At 41.6% G+C, this 24668-nt stretch overlaps 1 protein-coding gene across 1 annotated transcript; it reads left to right on the top strand.

Moving 5' to 3' along the window:
* Window positions 1-3151: 3151 nt before the first annotated feature.
* Window positions 3152-23672, top strand: LOC135550691 (ribosomal protein S6 kinase beta-1-like). Its single transcript, XM_064981718.1, has 14 exons — window positions 3152-4560; window positions 7907-7950; window positions 8320-8440; window positions 8564-8632; window positions 12284-12431; window positions 12558-12615; window positions 17525-17716; window positions 17907-17997; window positions 18158-18265; window positions 19227-19289; window positions 19413-19490; window positions 19610-19717; window positions 20020-20132; window positions 20360-23672. The coding sequence occupies exons 1-14, from the start codon at window positions 4420-4422 to the stop codon at window positions 20613-20615; spliced, it is 1590 nt and encodes a 529-aa protein (XP_064837790.1). The 5' UTR covers window positions 3152-4419; the 3' UTR covers window positions 20616-23672.
* The last annotated feature ends 996 nt before the right edge of the window (window positions 23673-24668 follow it).

Raw genomic sequence — 24668 nt, 5'->3', positions numbered from 1 at the left:
ACTGAAGACTGGGTCACGTCTATATATACAAAACAAAAAGACTGAATGACTGGGTCACGTCTATATATACAAAACAAAAAGACTGAAGACTGGGTCACGTCTATATATACAAAACAAAAAGACTGGAGACTGGGTCACGTCTATATATACAAAACAAAAAGACTGAAGACTGGGTCACGTCTATATATACAAAACAAAAAGCCTGAACGACTGGGTCACGTCTATATATACAAAACAAAAAGCCTGAACGACTGGGTCACGTCTATATATACAAAACAAAAAGACTGAACGACTGGGTCGCATCTTTGGCAACTGAACTGATAGAAAGAACAACCAGCCGGATTGGGTAGCAACCCTAGATTTGTGTTGGGACTATATCTTGTGGAAGGAAATAGTATTGTAACGACCCTGGATTTATAAGCGTGGATATCGATTCTGCCTCTGGAGCATGCTTTTGTGGCACAGTCGATACTGCGCTGGACTTCGGTCTAGAAGGTTGAGGGTTCGAGGCCTGCTCCCTGCTGTTTCATTACATTGGTGTCAGAAGTGATCACACCTTGCATTCTCGCATTACATTGGTGTCAGAAGTGATCACACCTTGCATCCTCGCATTACATTGGTGTCAGAAGTGATCAAACCTTGCATCCTCGCATTACATTGGTGTCAGAAGTGATCACACCTTGCATCCTCGCATTACATTGGTGTCAGAAGTGATCAAACCTTGCATCCTCGCATTACATTGGTGTCAGAAGTGATCAAACCTTGCATCCTCGCATTACATTGGTCTCAGAAGAGATCAGACCTTGCATCCTCGCATTACATTGGTGTCAGAAGTGATCAAACCTTGCATCCTGCATTACATTGGTGTCAGAAGTGATCAAACCTTGCATCCTCGCATTACATTGGTCTCAGAAGAGATCAGACCTTGCATCCTCGCATTACATTGGTGTCAGAAGTGATCACACCTTGCATCCTCGCATTACATTGGTGTCAGAAGTGATCAAACCTTGCATCCTCGCATTACATTGGTGTCAGAAGTGATCACACCTTGCATCCTCGCATTACATTGGTGTCAGAAGTGATCGGACCTTGCATGCTCGCATTACATTGGTGTCAGAAGTGATCACACCTTGCATCCTCGCATTACATTGGTGTCAGAAGTGATCACACCTTGCATCCTCGCATTACATTGGTGTCAGAAGTGATCACACCTTGCATCCTCGCATTACATTGGTGTCAGAAGTGATCGGACCTTGCATGCTCGCATTACATTGGTGTCAGAAGTGATCACACCTTGCATCCTCGCATTACATTGGTGTCAGAAGTGATCGGACCTTGCATCCTCGCATTACATTGGTGTCAGAGGTGATCGGACCTTGCATCCATGACAGTGCGTGTGCTTGACCGGTGAGCACATTCCTATAAGACGTTGAGTCGTAAGCTAGCACGAGGACGTGCTCTTTGAAAGGAGGGAGTAGTGCAGTGTTGCCAACTCCTCAGTAAGGAAAGTAGCTATTGGCTGTCCTAAAAGTTGCTAAATGACGCCATCGCCTAATTTGCATAATTGGCCATGTGCATGTTAATTGTGATGGACGCTGTAGGAGAGAGGAATAATGTCATGGGAGAGACAAAAATTGATTTAAAAACACCCTAAATATATTTAGAACTACAAATTAACTTTCCTCTGTTGATTCTTGTTTTTTTTATGTCACAATTCCAACTCTCCTCCTTTATCCGGGCTTGGGACGGCAAAAGTGACCCAAAAGAGACACTTAGTTTTTTACATCTACATCCAGCGCTGAATGTAAGCCGCATGCACAGAGGTGAACATCTTTTGCTCTGACTGGGCCGCCTGTGAGTGCTTTGGGACTGGGGTGTAGCCCATGGCAGCACCTGCTGCTCGTTGAGAAGAGTAAGACCAATACGTGCTTTCACGTCAGAGTCTCCAAAAGTATACAATAACACCAGAAAAGTCACTGGATGTGTCGCAAGAGGGCTCTGAATACTAGCTAGACTTCGGGCTAGAAGATCGAGGGTTCGAGGCCTGCTCCCTGCCTGTTTCATTACAGTAGTATAAATAAATTAATCAACGTAACATTTTTAATCAGCATATGTCAATCATTATTTAAATATGTTTGTAACCCATTGTATAAAAGTGATAATGCCCTCGAAGCTGGTGTATGGAGGATATATTGGCACAGTTTGCCGGCCCTTCACTTCTTCTCGGGCCTAACAAAAGACCATATTTTCCAGCATTATCACTTAATTACCGTTAAGGAATGCCTTCTCTGTGAAGTGCAGGTGTGCAATAACTAAATTCACACTTGTAAACAACGCAGTTTTTAGGAACTTTGGCAAATGGTCAAGTCTAGAAAACTTGGTGCACTCTGTTCGTAACAGATTTTTAGTTTTGGGAACAGGAAACATGATTGAGATCGGGCTTTTCTTAGATTTGAAAATCGGCAGAATTTCGGCCCAGTTCCATCTCGCGCCATACTCCCGCTTCCGGCCACTGGGCATCCTCTCCTCACCATATTTGGTGGGGAGTGGAAATGGCTTCGTATTTATACATAAAGTGAAATATCTTACTCCTTGTTCTGTGATAATACCAAAGATGTTTTATTAAAAAAAAACAAAGACAGACCACAGCCTGTCGTTTCCAATGGGGAACAAATTAGCCATAGTCTGCAGAAGAAGCCGGAGGGGGGCAGGCAGAGCCAAGCACGAGCTCGCGAGATCCAATTGGCGCGTTCTAGCATCGTCTGGGAATTGCTACCCTGTGAGGTGCGCGTGTACAATAACTCAATTCGCCTTTGCGCTCCTTCTAAACCCCGGTTTAAATTTGGTTTAGAACAGTAGTCCACTCTGTTGGAACAGACAACTGTATTCAGATCAAATGTTTAATCGAATGTCGGCCAAAATCTCGTTCCATCCTCTCCCATTGTTCGCCAGTGGGCTTTCTCTAACTACCATATTTGGTAGTGAGTGGAAACGCCAAGCGGATGCTTCACATTTAAACATCCAGTGAAATATCTGTCCCATTGTTATATCTGTGATAACACTGTGTCATTTCAGCAGTGCGCATGCTCGCTCACCGTCGCAGTGCACATTACTGCGCAAGTGTATTATTGCACCAGTAGGGAGGGAAAAGTTCCCGACCAGACGAACGAAAGATGCGGAAGCGGATGAAGAAGTGGAATCTGAAAATAATGGCGGTAGAATCAAGGAGAATTTGAGAATTGTCCAAAATAATGAAAAACAGAGTAAACTAGTGTACAGTGATGAGAATGACCATTCGTATCTAGTAGGAGTACCGTTTGTTAAATGAGGAGCAGTTGAGCATAGTACCAATCTTGAAGAAATCAGTTGTGTAATCCAAACTGTTGGAGAGAGTGCTGGGTAAAGTGAGGAGACAGTCTTGTTTCGATTTTTTTGTTGTGGTTCTTTGGATCAGAAGGGACGTGCGTTGTGTCCTAACCGATTTGATAAGTTTGAAGTCTCGTGTGTGTCTCGGAACAGGGCATCCCTCAAGTGGTTATATCTGGCGTCTTGTGGGAAGTCGATTTTGAGGAGGTATTTCTTACTTGATAGAAGCACGTCGGATGAATCGTGTGGTGAATGGTGAAACAGTGAAGAGTAACGTTATCTGTTCTTATATCTTTTGATATGGAGTCTCTCCCTACTCAAGTGCAGTTAGGGTATATCAACTACAGAGTCAGAGCATTTGTCCCAATACCAATGCAGTGTGATCATTGTAAAGCTTTTGGTCATGTACCAAGTGTTTGCAGAAGGGAGAAGCCGACATGTCCAAGTTGTGGACAAATGCCCCACGAGGGTGAAAGAGAATGAGGTGGCCAGAGTCAGGGTTGTACAGAGCATTTCATATGCAGCAGCTGTGAAAAGGTTTTGAATGGTAGTGGATAGGCCTAGGCTGCAGGGGTCGCCTTTCATCAGCAGGATCCTGATATGTTAAAGGTTAAGAATGTGGACTTTGGCATTTATAGCTATGGTAATTAATGGCACTGCCAAGGTGGAGAGAAGGTCCGGGAAGATAGAAATAATAGTGATTGCGGCAGAGCTGTTCCTGGGGCTGAAAGATTTATCAGCGAAGGAGTTATATGGAATATTGGCACAAGCCCTACCACACTCTCAGGAAGATAACGATAACTGGGGGGAAAAATGAAGTTTTGGCAATGTAGAATTTTAATAGGGTGGATTAAGTTAGTTTCACTATTCCGTATGTAATCGTTTATTTAATTTTATTTGGTTTCAAACCGTCCAGTTGGTGGCGGCAGTACACCTTTTGGTGTGTTGTCCGCCATACAACCCACAGAAGAAGTGCGCATGCTCAACACTTGAACTTGGTTTTGATTTTGGTCGGCAGCATGGTTTCTACTGTAGCCGGTATGGCGGCGATGTATGTTGTTCCAAGAGGCAGTGAAGAAGAGCCTTTCATTCGCACTGAGTGAGAGGGAACAAGCAAAGGCCATGGCAGGAGTATTCGACATTGATTTGGATCAGCAGGACGAACATGTGTCTGAGGACGAACTCGAGGATGGAGTGAGTTACCAAGCAAAACATAAGCTAGCTAGGTTCTATCGTTATGGTAATTAGAGCTAGCTGCTAGTGAAGTAGGGAGGTGCAAACTAACTCGCGCTAGCTAGCCATTAGCTAGCGGAACCCAAGGCGGTCTTGACGTTGGTGGCTATATGGTTAGCTAACCAACTAAAACCGATAGACCTGCTATGTCTTCTCAAGAAACTATCCATGTTTCGCCTGATGTATTGTCTCTAATAGTTACCTTCTTTCCCTTTGTGCTGCTGTCTTTGCCCAATGTTTGTACCATGTTGTGTTGCTAATGTGCTGTGTTGTCATGTTGCTGCTATGTCATTGTCTCAGATCTCAATGTAGAGTTGTGTTTTGTCCTATATTTTTAATTCCCGTCCCCGCGTGAGACCTTTTGGTAGGCCGTCATTGTAAATAAGAATGTTCTTAACTGACTTGCCAAGTTAAATAAAAATGAGGCACGCATTGATGGATTCGTTTAACAACCAGAATATTTTTTGAAGTGCATCAGCTAATAATTGTCTAGATAAAAAAAAAACACGTGAAACCACCTGACCTCTGTCATGCGCATAATAATCAGATTTCTGGATTAAGTGAAACAAGTGGTTGTACTCTTTCAAACGATTTATTTTAGCGTCATTAGCTTGTTTTTCTTCAGCAGTCTGCCACTAGACTTAGATGCAGTCAGTCTCTTATGAATAAACAGTAGCAAATAGTAGTTTAATTTCTGAGATACAAAAGTATTTTATTTGTGTACATTAACCTGGTAATGGATTGTGATATGATTAGGGGGGGTCTGCTAGGGTGTGGTGCCTGAGTACCAGTTGAATGTAGATACAAATAACATGTATTTTTTTTGTTTACAATTTTCCTGAAATATTTTATTAAAATATGCAAATGATGCAATCTTAATTAATATGAACATATCTGAAAAGAGAGAGATTCTGGACACTGGATGATGTCAGTCTAAATCTTTTGGTTTTATTTTAAGACACTCCAGGCCCGGACTTGTCCAGAGCAGTGTGTATAAATACTCTTCATCTTTCTTTCTACAAAATGCTAAAGATGTAAAAATGCATTTATGGAGAATATAATATTTTTTCAATATGTGATTTAGAATAAAAAGCATAGTCAACAATTCCCTCTGGGCAAGTTGGGAGAATATATCTAAGGATAACCACACAACATTTGGTGAATGCAAATGCTTCTGAAGCTGAATTTTTTTTTTAGGGGCGTGCGAGAAGTCTGACTTTCAGGAAGTTACAGTTAAAGACAAGTACACTGAGTTAAAACTACCAAAAGCCTATTTAGACCCAATCACCATCTCTTCATAGTAAATTACGTAGGGTGCGTTTGTAAATTTAGTCAGGCTATCTACTCGTGTGCCAGAGTGCAGAATAACTAGGAATTTACGAACACTCAACACGTGTTGAATATGGCTGATGTCAGTCAGTAAATGTCTGCAAAAAAAGCTTAATTAAATTCATGCCAGGTGCAGAGTTAGTCACAAATGCTCTGGATAACATGAAAACAGCCTAACCATCTGTGCTCAGGTGAGTAAAATGGTCAGTGATGTGTTCTCTCATTTGTGTCTGGAAGTAGCTAGCTAGCCAACGTTAGCCAGTTAATTTGGGTGCTTGACTGCTGTTGTGTGGTCAGAATGCTCAGATCAACCCTACTTCTCAGCCAGAGCGTCTCGTGTGCGCGCAGAACGCTCCGAGAGCGAAACGATCTGAATTTATGAATTGACAATTTGACAACGCTCTGTATTTACAAACCGCGCACTTCGGCACTCCAGATTAAATTTACGAACACACCCTAAATGTCATCCAGTTTGTAGCATTCTCTATGAAATGGGCTTGGAAATTATGTAATTCAACGTAGTGAGCTTTAAAATTGTTGACGGTAGTAGGATAAACTAAAGAAAATATACATCTTCCTCAATCTACACACAACTCCACAATGACAAAGTAAAACAGGTTTCTAAAATGTTCAGAGACTTGTCCCAAATCCACCCCTGCATTGTCTTGTTGGAAAGTGAACCTTTTCTCCAGTCTGAGATCCTGCTCCAGAGCACTCAGGAGTTCATCAAGGATCTCTGTACTTCTTCCGTTCATCTTTCCCTCGACCCTGACTAGACTCCCAGTCCCTGCCGCTGTAAAACATCCCCACAGCATGATGAAGCCACCACCATGCTTCACCATAGGGATGGTGCCAGGTTTCCTCCAGACATGAAGCTTGACATTCAGGCCAGAGATTTCAATTGTGGTTTCATCAGACCAGAGTATCTTGTTCTTGTGGTCAGAGTCCTTTAGGTGCCTTTTGGCAAGCTCTAAGCGGACTCTCATGTGCCTTTTACTAAGGAGTGGCTTTTGTCTGGCCACTCTACCATAAAGGCCTGCTTGGTGGAGTGCTGCAGAGATGGTTGCCCTTCTGGAAGGTTCTCCCTTCTCCTCAGAGGAACTCTGGACCTCTGTCAGTGACCATTGTTTTCTTGGTCACCTCCCTGACCAAGGCCCTTCTCCATTGATTGCTCAGTTTGGCCGGGCGGCCAGCTCTAATAAAAATCACATTTTATTTGTCACATGCGCCAAATACAGTGGGGTTCTTCACCTTACAGTGAAATGCTTGCTTACAAGCCCCTAACCAACAACGCAGTTAAGAAAATTCCTTTAAAAAAAAAGGAGATAAGAGCAGCAGTAAATAACAATAGCTATATATACTACAGGAAGAGTCTTGATGATTCCAAACTTCTTCCATTTAAGAATGATTGAGACCACTGTGTTCGTGGGGACCTTCAATGCTGCAGAAACTTTATCATTCACCAGATTTGTGACTCGACACAATCCTGTCTCGGAGCTCTACGGACAATTCCTTTTACCTCCTGTCTTGGTTTTTGCTCCGACATGCACTGTCAACTGTGGGACCTTTTTATATAGACCGGTGTGTTCCTTTCCTAATCATGTCAAATCAATTCAATAACCACACGTGGACTCCAAGTTGTAGAAACATCTCAAGGATGATCAATGGAAACAGGATGCACCTGTGTTCAATTTTGAGTCTCATAGCAAAGGGTTTGAATAGTTATGTAAATAGATTTGCACTTTTTTTTTATATACATTTGCAAACGTTTCTAAAAAACAGTTTTGCTTTGTTGTAATGGGATATTGTGTGTAGATTGAGGACATTTTAAAAACTGTATGTATGTGAATGAGTAAGGCTGTAACGTAACAAATTGTGGAAAAGGGAAGGGGGTCTGAATACTTTCTGAATGCACTGTAGATGCCCCAAAAATAATTTCAGCCTTTGGGGCCTGGCCTTCTTTTTTTATTGTTGCTAGATCCAAATGAGCGAATATGGGCGACAATGCAGCGGGTTTGAATTGTGAGTATTTACAAGAGTTTCAGACTGTATTTTGACACTCAAGCTTATGTGGCACACTTACCACAACATGTTTGACAACACAATTCTTCTTTGTTGTGTTATCCTGTTTTGTCTTAGTTGTCAATATATTTGCCCTACAGGCATCAGTGTAATCTGATCTTTGTCAATTACAGGAACACCTTTGATCACTTTTATGATGTATGTTTTGATGAACAGATACAGGACAATTGTGATGTTAGTCCAGAGATGATAGAACTCCTTGTGCAGGACTTGTCATTCAGGTCCATTCAACATTGACTCACTGCAATGATGATGTGTATTTGACATGTATGATTTATGTTTCAACGGTTGTCTTTTTTATTTTTCAAGTAACATGGATGACTGTGAAAAGTTTGAAATCTCTGAAGACAGCGTCAACAAAGGAACGGAGCAGATTCGTCCGGAATGCTTTGAGTTGCTCCGAGTTTTAGGAAAAGGAGGCTATGGAAAGGTGAGCTATCCCTAATCGCCCTATGCCTGGATCAAGTATTCTCATGTCTTCCCCTTAGATTAGATGGCATCAATTCAGTGAAATTCATGTTTTTTTTTCTTCTTTTCCCCCAATCACATTCAGGTTTTTCAAGTTCGTAAGATGTCGGGTGCCACTTCGGGAAAGATCTTCGCTATGAAGGTCTTGAAGAAGGTGGGCTGTTTGGGTTATCAGGCTGAGATACTTGTCTCGCCTGCCCCTAAGGAACTGCAACTTAACTTCTGAGATATTTATTCTAGAGTTATTCTCTAAGTATTCCCATTGACATGACAATGAACACAGATTGAACACTGACCCTCTTTATACTACTGTAACAAGAACGCCCTGGTGCAGTCATTCAGACACGCAGTCAGAAGTGAAGCTGCCGAACACACAACTTTAAAAAAAATTGACCTAACAACTTACCATGAAACCTCAGGGCTGTTCGTTCTCCCCATTTTCTTTCCAACAGCCTCCTTTCTGTAATTGACGACCGCCCGTCTGGTTTGCATCTTGGCCCAAGAACCCACCTCTGTTTCCCAGAAACCTTACAGGTTTTGGTAATAGGGGTTCTGTTTATAGTTTGTATGTGTCTTTATTTACTGTTGCTACCATGCAGGAGCTAAGAGCTCAGATTCCTATTCTACCTCTGTTACTGAGGATGAAGGTGTTTAAACAGGCAACCAGCAGACATCATCACTGCCAAATGAAACCCAAGGGTCCCGCCTCTTTCCCTCACGTCTTGGAAACCCTCTCGCTAATTGGCTGATCTTTGTCCATCACCATCTAGCATAACCTTCAGAACCACCCCTTTGGATTTCATAGTGCAAGCAGCACAAGTGATTTAGGCTAAACAAGGAAGTGAGTGTGAGAAATCGTAAAGTATGCGTCTTAGAAATTTTCACTAACTTTATATGCTCTAACTCCGAATCAATTGGGATTTGAATGATATGGTCGCTGTGATGGAACATTTATTTTGATTGCCGATTTTGATTTATATGTATGTATATATGTGTATATATATTGAAGGTGGAAAAAAAGTGACTTTTTCAAAGTCCCATCTAATAGGCCTACAGCTGTAGCAGGCTTTCCTGCCTTGATTTCAAACAACGCTCTTTTCAAGTCCCACTTTGTTGCAGTGTTTCCAGGTTCTACAGTGGGGCAAAAAAGTATTTCGTCAGCCACCAATTGTGCAAGTTCTCCCACTTAAAAAGATGAGAGACCTGTAATTTTCATCATAGGTACACTTCAACTATGACAGACAAAATGAGGAGAAAAAAATCCAGAAAATCTCATTGTAGGATTTTTAATGAATTTTTTTGCAAATTATGGTGGAAAATAAGTATTTGGTCAATAACAAAAGTTTATCTCAATACTTTGTTATATACCCTTTGTTGGCAATGACAGAGGTCAAACGTTTTCTGTATGTCTTCACAAGGTTTTCACACACTGTTGCTGGTATTTTGGCCCATTCCTCCATGCAGATATCCTCTAGAGCAGTGATGTTTTGGGGCTCTTGCTGGGCAACATGAACTTTCAACTCCCACCAAAGATTTTCTATGGGGTTGAGATATGGAGACTGGCTAGGCCACTCCAGGACCTTGAAATGCTTCTTACGAAGCCACTCCTTCGTTGCCCGGGCGGTGTGTTTGGGATCATTGTCATGCTGAATGACCCAGCCAAGTTTCATCTTCAATGCCCTTGCTGATGGTAGGCTTTGTTACTTTGGTCCCAGCTCTCTGCAGGTTATTCATTCGGTCCCCCTGTGTGGTTCTGGGATTTTTGTTCACCGTTCTTGTGATCATTTTGACCCCACAGGGTGAGATCTTGCGTGGAGCCCCAGATCGAGGGAGATTATCAGTGATCTTGTATGTCTTCCATTTCCTAATAATTGCTCCCACGGTTGATTTCTTCAAACCAAGCTGCTTACCTATTGCAGATTCAGTCTTCCCAGCCTGGTGCAGGTCTACAATTTGGTTTCTGGTGTCCTTTGACAGCTCTTTGGTCTTGGCCATAGTGGAGTTTGGAGTGTGACTGTTTGAGGTTGTGGACAGGTGTCTTTTATACTGATAACAAGTTCAAACAGGTGCCATTAATACAGGTAACGAGTGGAGGACAGAGGAGCCTCTTAAAGAAGAAGTTACAGGTCTGTGAGAGCCAGAAATCTTGCTTGTTTGTAGGTGACCAAATACTTATTTTCCACCATAATTTGCAAATAAATTCATTAAAATCCTACAATGTGATTTTCTGGGGAAAAAAAATTCTCTCTCATTTTGTCTGTCATAGTTGAAGTGTACCTATGATAAATTACAGGCCTCCTATTTTTAAGTGAGAGAACTTGCACAATTGGTGGCTGACTAAATACTTTCTTGCCCCACTGCATATGCGGTAGCAATTGAGCCTGGGATGAGGTTTTGAAACTCCTATGTGTGCAGCAGACATTTCCCAGCATTGGTGTTTAGCATGGTTGACTTAATCTGCCGTGTCAGAACCCAGCACTGGGCATGCAAGTGGCTATGTAGCACAGTAGGCACAGAACCTCACACAAATGACTGACCATGCTCTGCTCTTCTGCTCTGGCTTCTAGTTCTGCCACAGGGCTCCGGCTTAATCCAACTGAAACGGATCTACTATTGGACCCGATGGCTGAAATACAGTATACCGATATAAATGCAACATGCAGCAATTTCAGAGATTTTACTGAGTTACAGTTCATATAAGGAAATCGGTCAATTTAAATAAGTTCATTAGGCCCTTATCTATGGTTTTTTTTTAGGACTGGGCAGGGTGGGCAGCTATGGGTGGGCCTGGGAGGGCATAGGCCCACCCACTTGGGAGGCAGGCCCAGCCAATCAGAAAGGGCTTTATTATAGACAAATACTCCTCAGCACCCCCCCACATCTCCTCAGACTATCCTGCCAGGTGTGGAGGTCCAGGGATGGCGTGGTTACATGTGGTCTGTGGTTGTGAAGCCGGATGGATGTACTGCCAAATTCTCTAAAACGACATTGAAGGCAGCTTATGGTAGAGAAATTATCATTTAATTCTCTGGCAACCACTTTGGTGGACATGCCTGCAGTCATCATGCCAATTGCACGCTGCATCAACTTGAGCCATCTGTGGCATTGTTGTGTGACAAAACTGCATGTTTTAGTGGCCTTTTATTGTCCCCAGTACAAGGTGCACCTGTGTAATGATCATGCTGTTTCGGCAGCTTCTTGATATGCCACATCTGTCAGGTGGATGGATTATCTTGGTCAAGTAGAAATTCTCACAAACAGGGATGTAAAACATTTGTGCACAAGATTTGAGCCAAAGGTTTTTGTGCACCTGGAAAATTCCTGGGATTTTTTTATTTCAGCTCATGAAACATGGGACCAACACTTCATATGTTGTCTATATTTTTGTCCAGAGTGGTTTGAATGTTTTGGATTCCTTTTGAGCCAACAAGATTTGCATGTGATCTGAGCCTGAGGGCGACGATAACTACATTAATGACATGGCTCAGAGCAGAGAGGTTCCCTCCCTTTACTAAGGCTGGGCAGGGAAATAATCATCTAAACCAGATACCAAATGAGAATTTCCTTCACGCTGTTGTGTCTTCAGAGCGTCTGGATCCGGTAGTCAGTTACCTACCATAGTGTCCTTTTCAAATGCATATCATACCTCAGTTTATATCTGTAAGAAATGTTTCATTTGGGCTGACTAACTTACCATACTATTACCAGGTTATTACCACTTTGTTCTCTGCTGTGAATGTAAAGTGCTACCATTGTTATAATACTGACAATGCTTGACAATCCAAGCCTTGTTTGATCCCTCCAGGCCATGATAGTGCGTAACGCTAAGGACACTGCTCACACCAAGGCAGAGAGGAATATCCTGGAGGAGGTGAAGCACCCATTCATAGTGGACCTCATCTATGCCTTCCAGACAGGGGGCAAGCTGTACCTCATCCTGGAGTACCTTTCTGGTGAGTGGCTGAGGCGTGGTGTGTGCGCATACACACAAACCACACAACACAGCGTAGTGTACTCCTACATCCATTATTCGCGCACACAATTTGCAAATAATTAAATGCTGTATTTGTTATTTGTAGGTGGGGAGCTGTTTATGCAATTGGAAAGGGAGGGGATCTTTATGGAGGACACAGCGTGGTAAGTGATCAGTCATGCTGGAGATGTGTATCTGTAGTGTGTAGAATAGATATGAGTTTCTGGACCCTGCAGTCCTCACTCCCATGTGACAACAGACTGCAGTTGAAGGTAGTGATTACATAGCATAAGGTTGAACCATTTCTAGAAGCAGACAAATGTTTCATGTTCCAATCTAGCGATAGAAAGTTGTTTTTGTTTTAAACCTATCCCAATTCGTAACTCATACCTTTAAAAATTCGGAGTTAATGCCTGAACTTAACCTTAAACACTTTGAAATTTGACGTTTGGAACAACTTTGAAATTTTATGTTTGCGAAACATGGATGAATGTCTAATCTTGACAGAGCTTGTTGGACATATTCCATGTTTTGTTGTTTCAGCCTGATTTCAAAATTGATTAAATGTATATATTTTCTCACTCATCTACATGCAATACCCCATAATGACAAAGTGAAAACATGTTTTTAGAAATTAACACATTTATTGAAAATTTAAATGCATAATTATCTAATTTACGTAAGTATTCACACCCCTGGGTCAATACTTTGTAGAAGCACCTTAGGCAGCGATTAATCTTTCTGGAAAGGTCTTTAATAGCTTACCACACCTGTATTGTCCAACATTTGTTCAACATTTGTTTATATGTTCAAGTAGATTTAGCCACTCAGGAACATTCACTGTCTTCTTGTTATGCAGCTCCAGTGTAGATTTGGCCTTGTGTTTTAGGTTATTGTCCTGCTGAAAGGTGAATTAATCTCCCAGTGTCTGGTGGAAAACAGACTCAACCAAGTTTTCCTCTAGGATTTTTGCCTGTACTTAGCTCCGTTCCGTTTCTATTTTATCTTTAAACTCCCAAGTCCTTAACGATACTCATAATATAATGCAACCACCACTCTGCTTGAAAATATGGAGAGTGCTATTCAGTAATGGTTTGTATTGGATTTTCCCCAAGCATAATACTTTGTATTCAGGACAAAACGTTAATGGCTTTCCCACATTTTTTGCAGTATTCAGTTGCCTTATTACAAACAGGATGCATGTTTTGGAATATTTTTATTCTGTGCAGGCTTCCATCTTTTCACTCTGTCAATTGTTAGTATTGTGGAGTAACTACAATGTTGTTGATCCATCCACAGTTTTCTCCTGTCACAGTCATTACTACTCTGCAACTGTTTTAAATTCACCATTGGCCTCCTGGTGAAATCCCTGCTGGTTTCCTCCCTCTCTAGCAACTGAGTTAGGAAGGACACCTGTATTTTTGTAGTGACTGGGTGTATTGATGCACCATCCAAAGTGCAATTAAGAACTTCACCAAGCTCAAAGAGATATTCAATGTCTGTTTTTATTTTATTTTTTAGGCTAGCCATAACAAAGTGGTTGAATACTTGACTCGAGACATTTCAGCTTTTACATTTTTAATTTGTCAAATGTCAAACACAATTCCACTTTGACATTATGGGGTGTTGTGTGTAGGCCAGTGACAAAACAATCTAAATGCAATCCATTTTAAATTCAGGCTGTAACACCACAAAATGTGGAAAAGGGCAAGTGGTGTGAATACTTTCTGAAGGCATATTTGCTGAGGCACACTGTGAATGTACAGTTGAAGTCGGAAGTTTACATATACTTAGGTTGGAGTCATTAACTCGTTTTTCAACCACTCCACAAATTTCTTGTTAACAAACTAGTTTTGGCAAGTCTGTTAGGACATCTACTTTGTGCATGACACAAGTAATTTTTCCAGCAATTGTTTACAGACAGATTATTTTACTTAACTCACTATCGCAATTCCCGTGGGTCAGAGGTTTACATACACTAAGTTGACTGTGCCTTTAAACAGCTTAGAAAATTCCAGAAAATGTCATGGCTTTAGAAGATTCTCAGTCTAATTGACATCATTTGAGTCAATTGGAGGTGTACCTGTGGATGTATTTCAAGGCACCTTCAAACTCAGTGTCTCTTTGCTTGACATCATGGGAAAATCAAAATAAATCAGCCAAGACTTCAGAAAAAAAATTGTAGACCTCCACAGGTCTGGTTCATCCTTCGGAGCAATTACCAAATGCCTGAAGGTACCACGTTCATCGGTACAAACAATAGTACGCAAGTAGAAACACCATGGGACCACGCAGCTGTCATACCGCTCAGGAAGGAGACACGTTATGTCTCCTCGAGATGAACTTACTTTGCGAAAAGTGCAAATCAATCCCAGAACAACAGCAAAGGACCTTGTGAAGATGCTGGAGGAAACAGGAACATCTATATCTACAGTGAAACGAGTCCTATACCGACATAACCTGACAGGCTGCTCAGCAAGGAGGAAGTCACTGCTCCAACACTGCCATAAAAAAAGCCAGACTATGGTTTGCAACTGCACATGGGGACAAAGATTGTACTTTTTAGAGAAATGTCCTCTGGTCTGATGAAACAAAAATAGAACTGTTTGGGCATAATGACCATCGTTATGTTTGGAGGAAAGGGGAGAGGCTTGCAAGCCGAAGATGACAATCCCAACAGTAAATCACGGGGGTGGCAGCATCATGTTGTGGGGGTGCTTTGCTGCAGGAGGGACTGGTGCACTTCACAAAATAGATGGCATCATGAGGCAGGAAAATTAGGTGGATATATTGAAGCAACATCTCAAGACATCAGTCAGGAAGTTGAAGCCTGGTCGGAAATGGGTCTTCCAAATGGACAATGACCCCAAGCATGCTTCCAAAGTTGTCAAAATGGCTTAAGGACAACAAAGTCAAGGTATTGGAGTGGCCATCACAAAGCCCTGACCTCAATCCCAAAGAATATTTGTGGGCGGAACTGAAAAAGCAAGTGCGAGCAAAGAGTCCTACGAACCTGACTCAGTTACACCAGCTCTGTCAGGAGGTATGGGCCAAAATTCACCCAACTTATTGTGGGAAGCTTGTGGAAGGCTACCCAAAACTTTTGACCCAGGTTAAACAATTTAAAGGCAATGCAACCAAATACTAATTGAGTGTATGTAAATTTCTGACCCACTGGGAATGTGATGAATGAAATAAAAGCTGAAAGAAATCATTCTCTCTACTCTTATTCTGACATTTCACATTCTTAAATAAAGTGATCCTAACTGACCTAAAACAGGGAATTTATACTCGGATTTTATGTCAGGAATTGTGAAACACGTAGTTTAAATGTATTTCGCTAAGGTGTATATAAACTCGGTCGACCGATTATGATTTTTCAACGCAGATACCGATTATTAGAGGACCAAAAAAAGCCGGTTCCTATTAATCGGATGATAAAAAAAAATATTTATTTATTTTATTTGTAATAATGACAATTACAACTACTGAATAAACACTTATTTTAACTTCATATAATACATCAATGAAATCAATTTAGCCTAAAATAAATAATGAAACATGTTCAATTTGGTTTAAATAATGCAATAACAAAGTGTTGGAGAAGAAAGTAAAAGTGCAATATGTGCCATGTAAGAAAGCTAACGTTTAAGTTCCTTGCTCAGAACATGAGAACATATGAAAGCTGGTGGTTCCTTTTAACACGAGTCTTCAATATTCCCAAGGAAGAAGTTTTCGGTTGTAGTTATTATAGGACTATTTCTCTCTCTCTACCATTTGTATTTCATTAGCCTTTGACTATTGGATGTTCTTATAGGCACTTTAGTATTGCCAGTGTAACAGTATAGTTTACGTCCCTATCCTCGCTCCTACCTGGGCTCGAACCAGGAACACAACGAGAACAGCCACCCCCGAAGCAGCGTTACCCATGCAGAGCAAGGGGAACAACCACTTTAAGTCTCAGAGCGAGTGACGTTTGAAATGCTATTAGGCTTGAAGTCATAAACGGCTCAATGCTTCATTGCGAGGAGCTGCTGGCAAAATGCACGAAAGTGCTGTTTGAATGAATGCTTACGAGCCTGCTGGTGCCTATCATCGCTCAGTCAGACTGCGCTGTCAAATCATAGACTTAATTATAACATAACACACAGAAATACGAGCCTTGGGTCATTTAATATGGTCGAATCCGGAAACTATCATCTCGAAAACAAAACGTTTATTCATTCAGTGAAATACGGAACCGTTCAGTATTTTATCTAACGGGTGGCATCCCTAAGTCTAAATATTCCTGTTACATTGCACAACCTTCAATGTTATGTCATAATTTCTGGCAAATTAGGCGGCCCAAACTGTTGCATATACACTGACTCTGCGTGCAATGAACGCAAGAGAAGTGACACAATTTCACCTGGTTAATATTGCCTGCTAAACTGGATTTATTTTTAGCTAAATATGCAGGTTTACAAATATATACTTCTGTGTATTGTTTTTAAGAAAGGCATTGATGTTTATGGTTAGGTACACATTGGAGCAACGATACTCACAGCATCGATTATATGCCATGCAGGACACGCTAGATAAACTAGTAATATCAACCATGTGTAGTTGACTTGTGATTATGAATGATTGTTTTTTATAAGATAAGTTTAATGCTAGCTAGCAACTTACCTTTGCTCACTGCATTTGCGTAACAGGCTGTCTCCTCGTGGAGTGCAATGTAATCAGGTGGTTAGAGCATTGGACTAGTTAACTGTAACGTTGCAAGATTGAATCCCCCGAGCTGACAAGGTAAAAATCTGTTCTGCCCCTGAACGAGGCAGTTAACGCATCGTTCCTAGGCTGTCATTGAAAATAAGAATGCGTTCTTAACTGACTTGCCTAGTTAAATAAAGGTTTAAAAAAATAAATATTTTTTTACATGGCCAAATCGGTGTCCCAAAATAACGATTTCCGATTGTTATAACTTGAAATCGTCCCTAATTAATCGGCCATTCCGATTAATCGGTCGACCTCTAATGTAAACTTCCGACTTACACTGTACTTAATGTAAAAGTTCTGTTTTCTGTTCTGCAGCTTCTATCTGGCAGAGATTTCCATGGCTTTGGGACACCTGCATCTGAAAGGCATCATCTACAGAGACCTGAAGCCAGAGAACATCATGCTCAGCAACAACGGTCACGTCAAGCTCACAGACTTTGGCCTGTGTAAAGAATCAATCCATGACGGCACTGTTACTCACACCTTCTGTGGCACCATAGAATACATGCAAGTTATGGTCCTAATCATTAAACAACGAAAAGTTAATGTCAGCCTCCTAGTCTGTTGTAAACGTCCCATCTCCTCAGAGCAATACTTTACGTACTCTTTTGTTTGAGGAAATTTGTGTTTGGTTGCACATTGTATAGGCTTACCTGACTGTCCTCCTCACCCACTCCCCTCCCATCTGTCACTCCAGGGCCCCAGAAATCCTGATGAGGAGTGGACACAACCGGGCTGTAGACTGGTGGAGCCTGGGAGCTCTCATGTACGACATGCTGACAGGAGCAGTGAGTACAACTCTTCTTTCAAGAGAAACATTAGTTTTCTTCAGAACGTATGTACTCTGTACAAGACAACATCAACATTTAATTGATAAATATTTGTTTAACCTCAGCTGGACACAATGTCAGTATTGTAGTTGGATATACCTTTTATTTTACTCCACAGCCACCATTCACTGGGGAAAACAGGAAGAAGACCATTGACAAAATCTTAAAGTGCAAACTGAACCTGCCACCTTACCTCACACAAGAAGCTAGGGACCTTCTAAAAAAGGTATAGGTGTTAGATGTTCTAATAATAGTGTGCTGATGGCATTTCAGGTAGGCTCTGCCTTCTGATTGTTTAATGCTGGGCTCTCCAACCCTGTTCCTGAAGAGCTACCATCCTGTAGTGCTGAGCGATTTGAGGTTGGTTCGATAATTAAAAAATAATCACGTTTCTTTTATTTGTTTCGATAATTTTAAAACATTAAATGTATTATAATTTTAAAACATTACATGTATTCTGTGGGTTGAATGCTGTAACACAGAATTAAAACAATTAAAGTCCCATGATGGTAGTGACTGTCCATTACTGCTAATCACTTATTAACCATAATTTTATTGACATTAACGAACTTTAATAAAATATTTCCGTTTTATTTGATAGCTTTATTATTTCATTCCAAGTCATCTCATCTCTATAGAACTGCTGTCTGACAATCACTATTTTGTATTTCTTCAAAGTAAATAAGGCAACCTTTTTTTATGAAAGTCTCTTTCGTAGCAGGCATAAAAGAAACACAGACCGGACAAGTAGATGTGCAATGGATTATGGTCATTGTAGTTATTTACCACATTTTTATGCACTAAACTATGTAGAATATTGGCCTGTTGGAAACTACCACTCCCTACTACATAGCACAGTTCAGGCTGGATCTGATTTATCTCAAGAGAAACTGTTTAATGTGTGCATAGAGCTCACACAGAAGGGGGGGGGGGCGAAATGGAATTCAAATAATTGAACCTACTATAATTTATAGTTTTCGCTCCAACCCTAATCTAGCACACCTGATTCTAGTAATTAGATGGTTGATATTCTAAATCAGGTTAGTTACAACTGGGTTTGGAGCGCACCTACAGGAGGCTAGCTATTCAGGAACCGTGTTGGAGGACCCTGGTCTAATGTAACACAAGTCAGATCAGATGAAAACTGAAGAGCAGACTTGCATTACCTGTCACTCCCTCTGTTCCAGCTGCTGAAACGCAATGCATCGTTACGGCTGGGGGCAGGCCCAGGAGACTCCTCAGAAATTCAGGTATTACAATTTAAACAGACCTGTTGTAGGATTAATAGAACGTTGGTGGTGGTAAAAAAGAGCAACCTTCATGTGTTGTGGCTTTCTCTGGGAAAAGTAAAGTTATTCTGTCCGCTTCTCCAGAGCCACCCGTTCTTCAGGCATATTAATTGGGATGATCTTCTCGCTCACAAAGTGGAGCCTCCATTCAAGCCTTTTCTGGTGAGCCGTTATTCCTTATTCATAGCATTTCCACTGTGAACAGCACCTGTGCCTACCAAGTCCTCCTTGACCCACAGAGACTAGAGGTTAACTGGTTTCCTTCTTTCCTTCTGTTGCAGCAATCAGCTGATGACGTGAGCCAGTTTGACTCCAAGTTCACTAGCCAGACTCCCGTGGACAGCCCTGATGACTCCACGCTCAGTGAAAGTGCCAATCAAGTCTTCCTGGTAGGCTGCCTACTGCTTACTCTGCACATTCCGTTTGGTCTCGTGTTTGTGCGTGTGTGTTTTACTATATGCACGGTTGCACATAAATGGGTAGGCAGAAGCTACACTCTTTGTTTGTTCTCTTTTTGAGAGAGAAGAAAATAAATAGTTGGGTAATGCATTGCATCTGTTGTTTTTTTTAAATGAAACCGATATAGTTTAATGAGTGTTTCATTGCACATCTCGTCTGGCCTATGTTGTTTTGGTTGTGATTGACCATGAAGAGAATGGCTGTAATCTTCCCTGTGACAACCTCCCCACAGGGTTTTACGTATGTAGCCCCCTCCGTCCTCGAAAACATCAAGGAGAAATTCCCCTTTGAGCCAAAAGTCAGCTCACCAAGGAGGTTTCTGGGAAGCCCAAGAACACCAGTGAGGTAAGCTTTTTTTTCTGTCTAATTTTCCTTTAGATTTGTGTAGAAATTGAATTTTCCCATGAAGTTGTCCTGCTAACCAGTGGTTGAATCCAGTGTCATTCTGGTACTCGGTTCAACTGGGATTTATCCTCACTGTTAAAATGTCACCATTCTGTCTGCCCTCCCCCAGTCAGTACTATAGTGTACTATTCTAACCTTCCCTGTATCCTCTTCTCTTGGCCCCCCAGCCCAGTGAGGTTCGCTGTGGGGGACTGCTGGCCCCGGGCCCCCACCCAGGCTGGAACCTCGTCCCTTGGAGGTTTTGGGTCTGGAGACCAGCCCATGGAGGTTGGTGTGGAGCAGATAGCCATTTCCTCCGAGGTGTCTGCCCCCCTGCCTATCAGAAAGCCCTCTGGCAACACCACCACAGGCGGCCCCTTCAAGAAGCAGGCCTACCCCTACCCCATCTCCAAGCGGCCCAAGCACCTCCAGATGAATCTATGACACTGCTCCATCTAGAACTTCTTTCCTAAATCCTCCATTCACTTATTTTTTTATTTTAAGAGACTTATAGAAATTAAATAAATGACTGACGGACCGTCGGCACCATTCACCAGCTCCTTCAGACGCACGTTCCATCCCTGCCTCCCTCCTTTCCTTCCATCCCTTCCTGTCCCTCTCTCCCTGGTTGGGCAGCTTGGCAGCCACACAGGGCTTTCTACCCTAGCAGATATGACAAACTATAGGAGCCTCCTGTTAGGGAGAGGAGGAACTAGGGAGAGAACTCCCTCCCACCAATTAGAGCTTTAGTCAGACAGCAAGAGGTCTTGACTACTTCCTTCAGCCCTGTAGAGTATATCTAGAGGAAGAGATGAGAGCAGTGCTGCTAGATGCTGCTGTCAAATTCCGGTGTGCTCCACTGGGCTGGCTTCTCATGACACGCTGGTGCTTTGTACTTTAGGTGAGCGGGGACAGAGTGTTACTCCTGATGCAGCAGTGCTTTCCCTCACCAGGAGTGAGACATTATTGATCAATGAAACTGGGTAATAGACTTTTAAAGCCTGAGGGTGGAGATGATTCCCCCTTAAATGCCTCTACTTCATTTTTAGAACTTGCTGACGAGGGGTTACAGGATCCATTGTAGCTGAATACAGTAGATGGAGTCAATCACAGTGACACAATGTACACAGAACACTATTCACTGTAGACTCAGTTATACTGCTATATATAGTGTATTACATTGTTCAATTTATAAAAAGTATGGAATCAACAATTCCTTTTTCTGCTTTGTCACTTGAACATCCCATCAGGATAAATCTTGCAGAACATGTCTGGGCCATGTTCTGTATGTAGAAAACGTATTGACACTGAGTGAAACAGGAAGGTACAACCTGAACTCGTCCAATGAGAACATCGATTTCCCTGATCCCTACTTAACATGACCCGGAGCCAGGTTGTTGCCAAGCGTTGTACGTTGCCGATAGACATGGCATGAATAGAGTTGACATGATTCCTTGTTCTACATATCACATTTCGACCTGAACGTTGTGTCCTTCTGAACACGCCCCACGTGTGGTGTCATTGATGGAGGGGCAGCTAAAAACACGACGTGTACTATTTCAGCTGAATGCATCACCTCCTGCCCCACTTATCCTTCAATACCAAATGCTGACACTGCTTTACCAGTCTGACTGGATCTCTAGGTAGATGGAAAACCATTTATGTATGTAGTACGTTTTTGCGTTGAATGTAAACTGACTCGATGCCTTTTCGAGTGTCACTTACTCAGATGACCCACATAAGTTCTCCACGATTATGATGCATGCAGGTTTATTATAATATTATGGACTTATTCTTTTTGGGCGTCTGCCAATTTGTGATTGTCAGAGACCAACCGAGAGCTTGTCTTTTTTTTTAATTGAAAGAAGCAAAGCATTGAGGCCAAATTCTCGTCACCACTGCCTTTTAGTGTTTAGCTAATCACCAGGTTGCATTTTTCTAATGGTGTACCTGGCTAGGTGCTTCATGGATCCTTCCCTCAGTCTTTATGCAGCCTTGGTGATATCAGTAGGGCCAGTACCTCTGATTCCATTTTATCTAGGGATTGTTTGAAATATGGTGTGACTTGAAGCTTATGTATGCATATATGTGGTCTTTAACTGTCTTATCCTCTGGAGAAAAGCCATTTGATCCTCCTCTTCCCCAAACAGGAACATTTGTCACATTAATAATAATCCAATCATACGGTTCTGTCTAGAGGAAGGCAGCATGCTTCCTGAGACCTAACCGTGAAATTATTCCTTTCTGTCTGGAGATGTATATTTGCTCCAGTGAGTTTAGATACTGTAGTTTCCCCCCACCGTGGAGCTATCAGATTCACATGACCAAGATAACGATCATGTTTAAGTGTGTGTGTCTGTGATTTGATAAACTTGAAAATATGCCTCATTCAATAAGCAAACAATTGTACTATTCTGTATATTTTTGAACCAGGCAGTTTTATTTTGGTCGTTCTCTGGAATCTGTTAGGCCTACGTCATGACTGATAGGTTTGTAGAGGGACACACACAAGTCCTTTTCAATACAATTGAATGTATATCCTGACAAAGGATTTCCTATTCCAAGACAGGTTTATTCAAGTATACATTTTCACCCCCTTGTCTGCTTGTCAGTGAAGGAATGGACAAATTGCTTTGGCTTCAGGTTCCATTGGAGAGGATGTTTGGTGTGCTTCAGAGCAACTTTCACCCCCACAGTGACCATGGCTTACCTTTTTTGAATATTTATAATCCAGCTTCTGTTTTATTTTTTACAAGTGCCATTAAATATTTTTTCCACTGCATCAGTCACACTATGCAACCAATGTATTTATGTATTTTGCATTATGTTAAAAACATTTTTTAAAGTATGTTTTTTTCAATGAATCTGTTTTGAGAAACCTCCAAAATGCAGCCGTTCTTTAGTTTGGAATAAAGAATGTCAGGTGCAAAATAGAATCCTATTGAAGTTCAGAAAGTAACTTTTTGATCATCTTGTGCCGGCTTCTTTAATTCTGAACCTGATATTTAATACGATGCCTGCAGCAGGTTGAAACATGGGCAGTTTAGGTGTGTGTGTGATGAAAAATACTGACTAATGCAAAAACGAATGGGGTGGGGGGTTGGATGTGCCTTTCTTGAAAAAAATAGCATGTATTTTCAGATGTGTATGGAATGTTAGTTACTGAGGAAGATGATTAGACCATATGTTTCTATCTCTAGTGGTATAGGGTCTTTGAAGTGGTTTTCTGTGCTGCTCTAACCTGTTGATACTGAAATTATCTGAATGATACTGATCTGAGTGATTTCAGAGCTTGAGGACCTTTTTATAGTTGTGTTCAACTGAAACAAAATTAGTGAGTGTTTGGGAACATGAATGATTGATCTTCTCATTAGAAGACTGCTGCAAACAGTTAATCAGAGTCAATATTTCACCCCTATATTTATTCCTAGACATTTCAGGGGGTTTGGATGTTGATATGTAAGTGGATGGATGTGAACAAAATAAAAAGCATTTACTGAGTTGAAGACTGAAAGTGATTATAGTGCAACCTGGATGGAATATACAACCCCAAAGTTACTGCTCAACTCATAACAGAAGTTGCACAGGAATGGCCAAAAGGAACACTGACTTATGGTAAGTGTGATTGTGGCCATCTAGTTGTGCTAAATTTCAAGCTGTGTCTTCTGACATTTTTCTTCAGTGAAAGTTGTAATTGTCATAGGAAATCCTGAATAAATAGCCTGAAATTCTTCATTTATATTGCACTGCAGATGTCAGCTGAATTGGAAATTACCTTCAGATGTCAACTATGCTTCAACATGGATCTTCTGTGGTACAGATTGAATCCTGTCCCTAGTTTGCCTTGACCCAAGACTAGTTATTGGCTGCAGTGCCTCAAAGAGCTAAGCACAGGAAACATGGTTAAGAACCAAAATAAATAAAATTACTGTCACTACCTGGATAGATGTGAACTCACCCAACTGTTGAATAAATGCCAAATATCAACAATTTTACTGAGTTACTGTTCATATAAGGAAATCAGTTAATGAGACCCTAATCTATGGGTTTATGATTGGGCAGGGGTGCAGCCATGTGTGAGCCTGGGAGGGCATAGAACCAGCCAATCAGAAAGGGCTTTATTACAGATAGAAATACTCATCAATTTCATCACCTGTATGGGTGGCTGATCTCAGATGATCCCACATGTGAAGAACCCGGATGTGGAGGTCCTAGGCTGGTGTGGTTACACGTGGTCTGGTTGTGAGGCCGGTTGGAGGTACTGCCAAATTCTAAAAAACGACGTTGGAGGCCGCTTATGGAAGAGAAATTAACACTAAATTCTCTGGCAACAGCTTTGGTAGATATTCCTGCAGTCAGCATGCCCTCAACTTGAGACATCTGTGGCATTGCGTTGTGTGACAAAACAGCACATTTTATTGTCCCCAGCACAGGGTGCATCTGCATGTTGATATGACACACCTGTCAGGTGGATGGATTATTTTGGTAAAGGAGAAA

Source organism: Oncorhynchus masou, chromosome 12, assembly GCF_036934945.1.
Source record: "Oncorhynchus masou masou isolate Uvic2021 chromosome 12, UVic_Omas_1.1, whole genome shotgun sequence".
In the NCBI taxonomy this organism is placed as follows: domain Eukaryota; kingdom Metazoa; phylum Chordata; class Actinopteri; order Salmoniformes; family Salmonidae; genus Oncorhynchus; species Oncorhynchus masou.
This window is presented reverse-complemented; position numbering and strand designations above follow the sequence as displayed.

Excerpts from the sequence above, each read along its gene's own strand:
- LOC135550691 (XM_064981718.1), top strand. The coding sequence starts at position 4,420 with ATGTTGTTCCAAGAGGCAGTGAAGAAGAGCCTTTCATTCGCACTGAGT. Across the intron at positions 4,561-7,906 it reads AGGACGAACTCGAGGATGGA|ATCCAAATGAGCGAATATGG; the intron begins GTGAGTTACCAA and ends TATTGTTGCTAG. Across the intron at positions 17,998-18,157 it reads ACGACATGCTGACAGGAGCA|CCACCATTCACTGGGGAAAA; the intron begins GTGAGTACAACT and ends TTTACTCCACAG.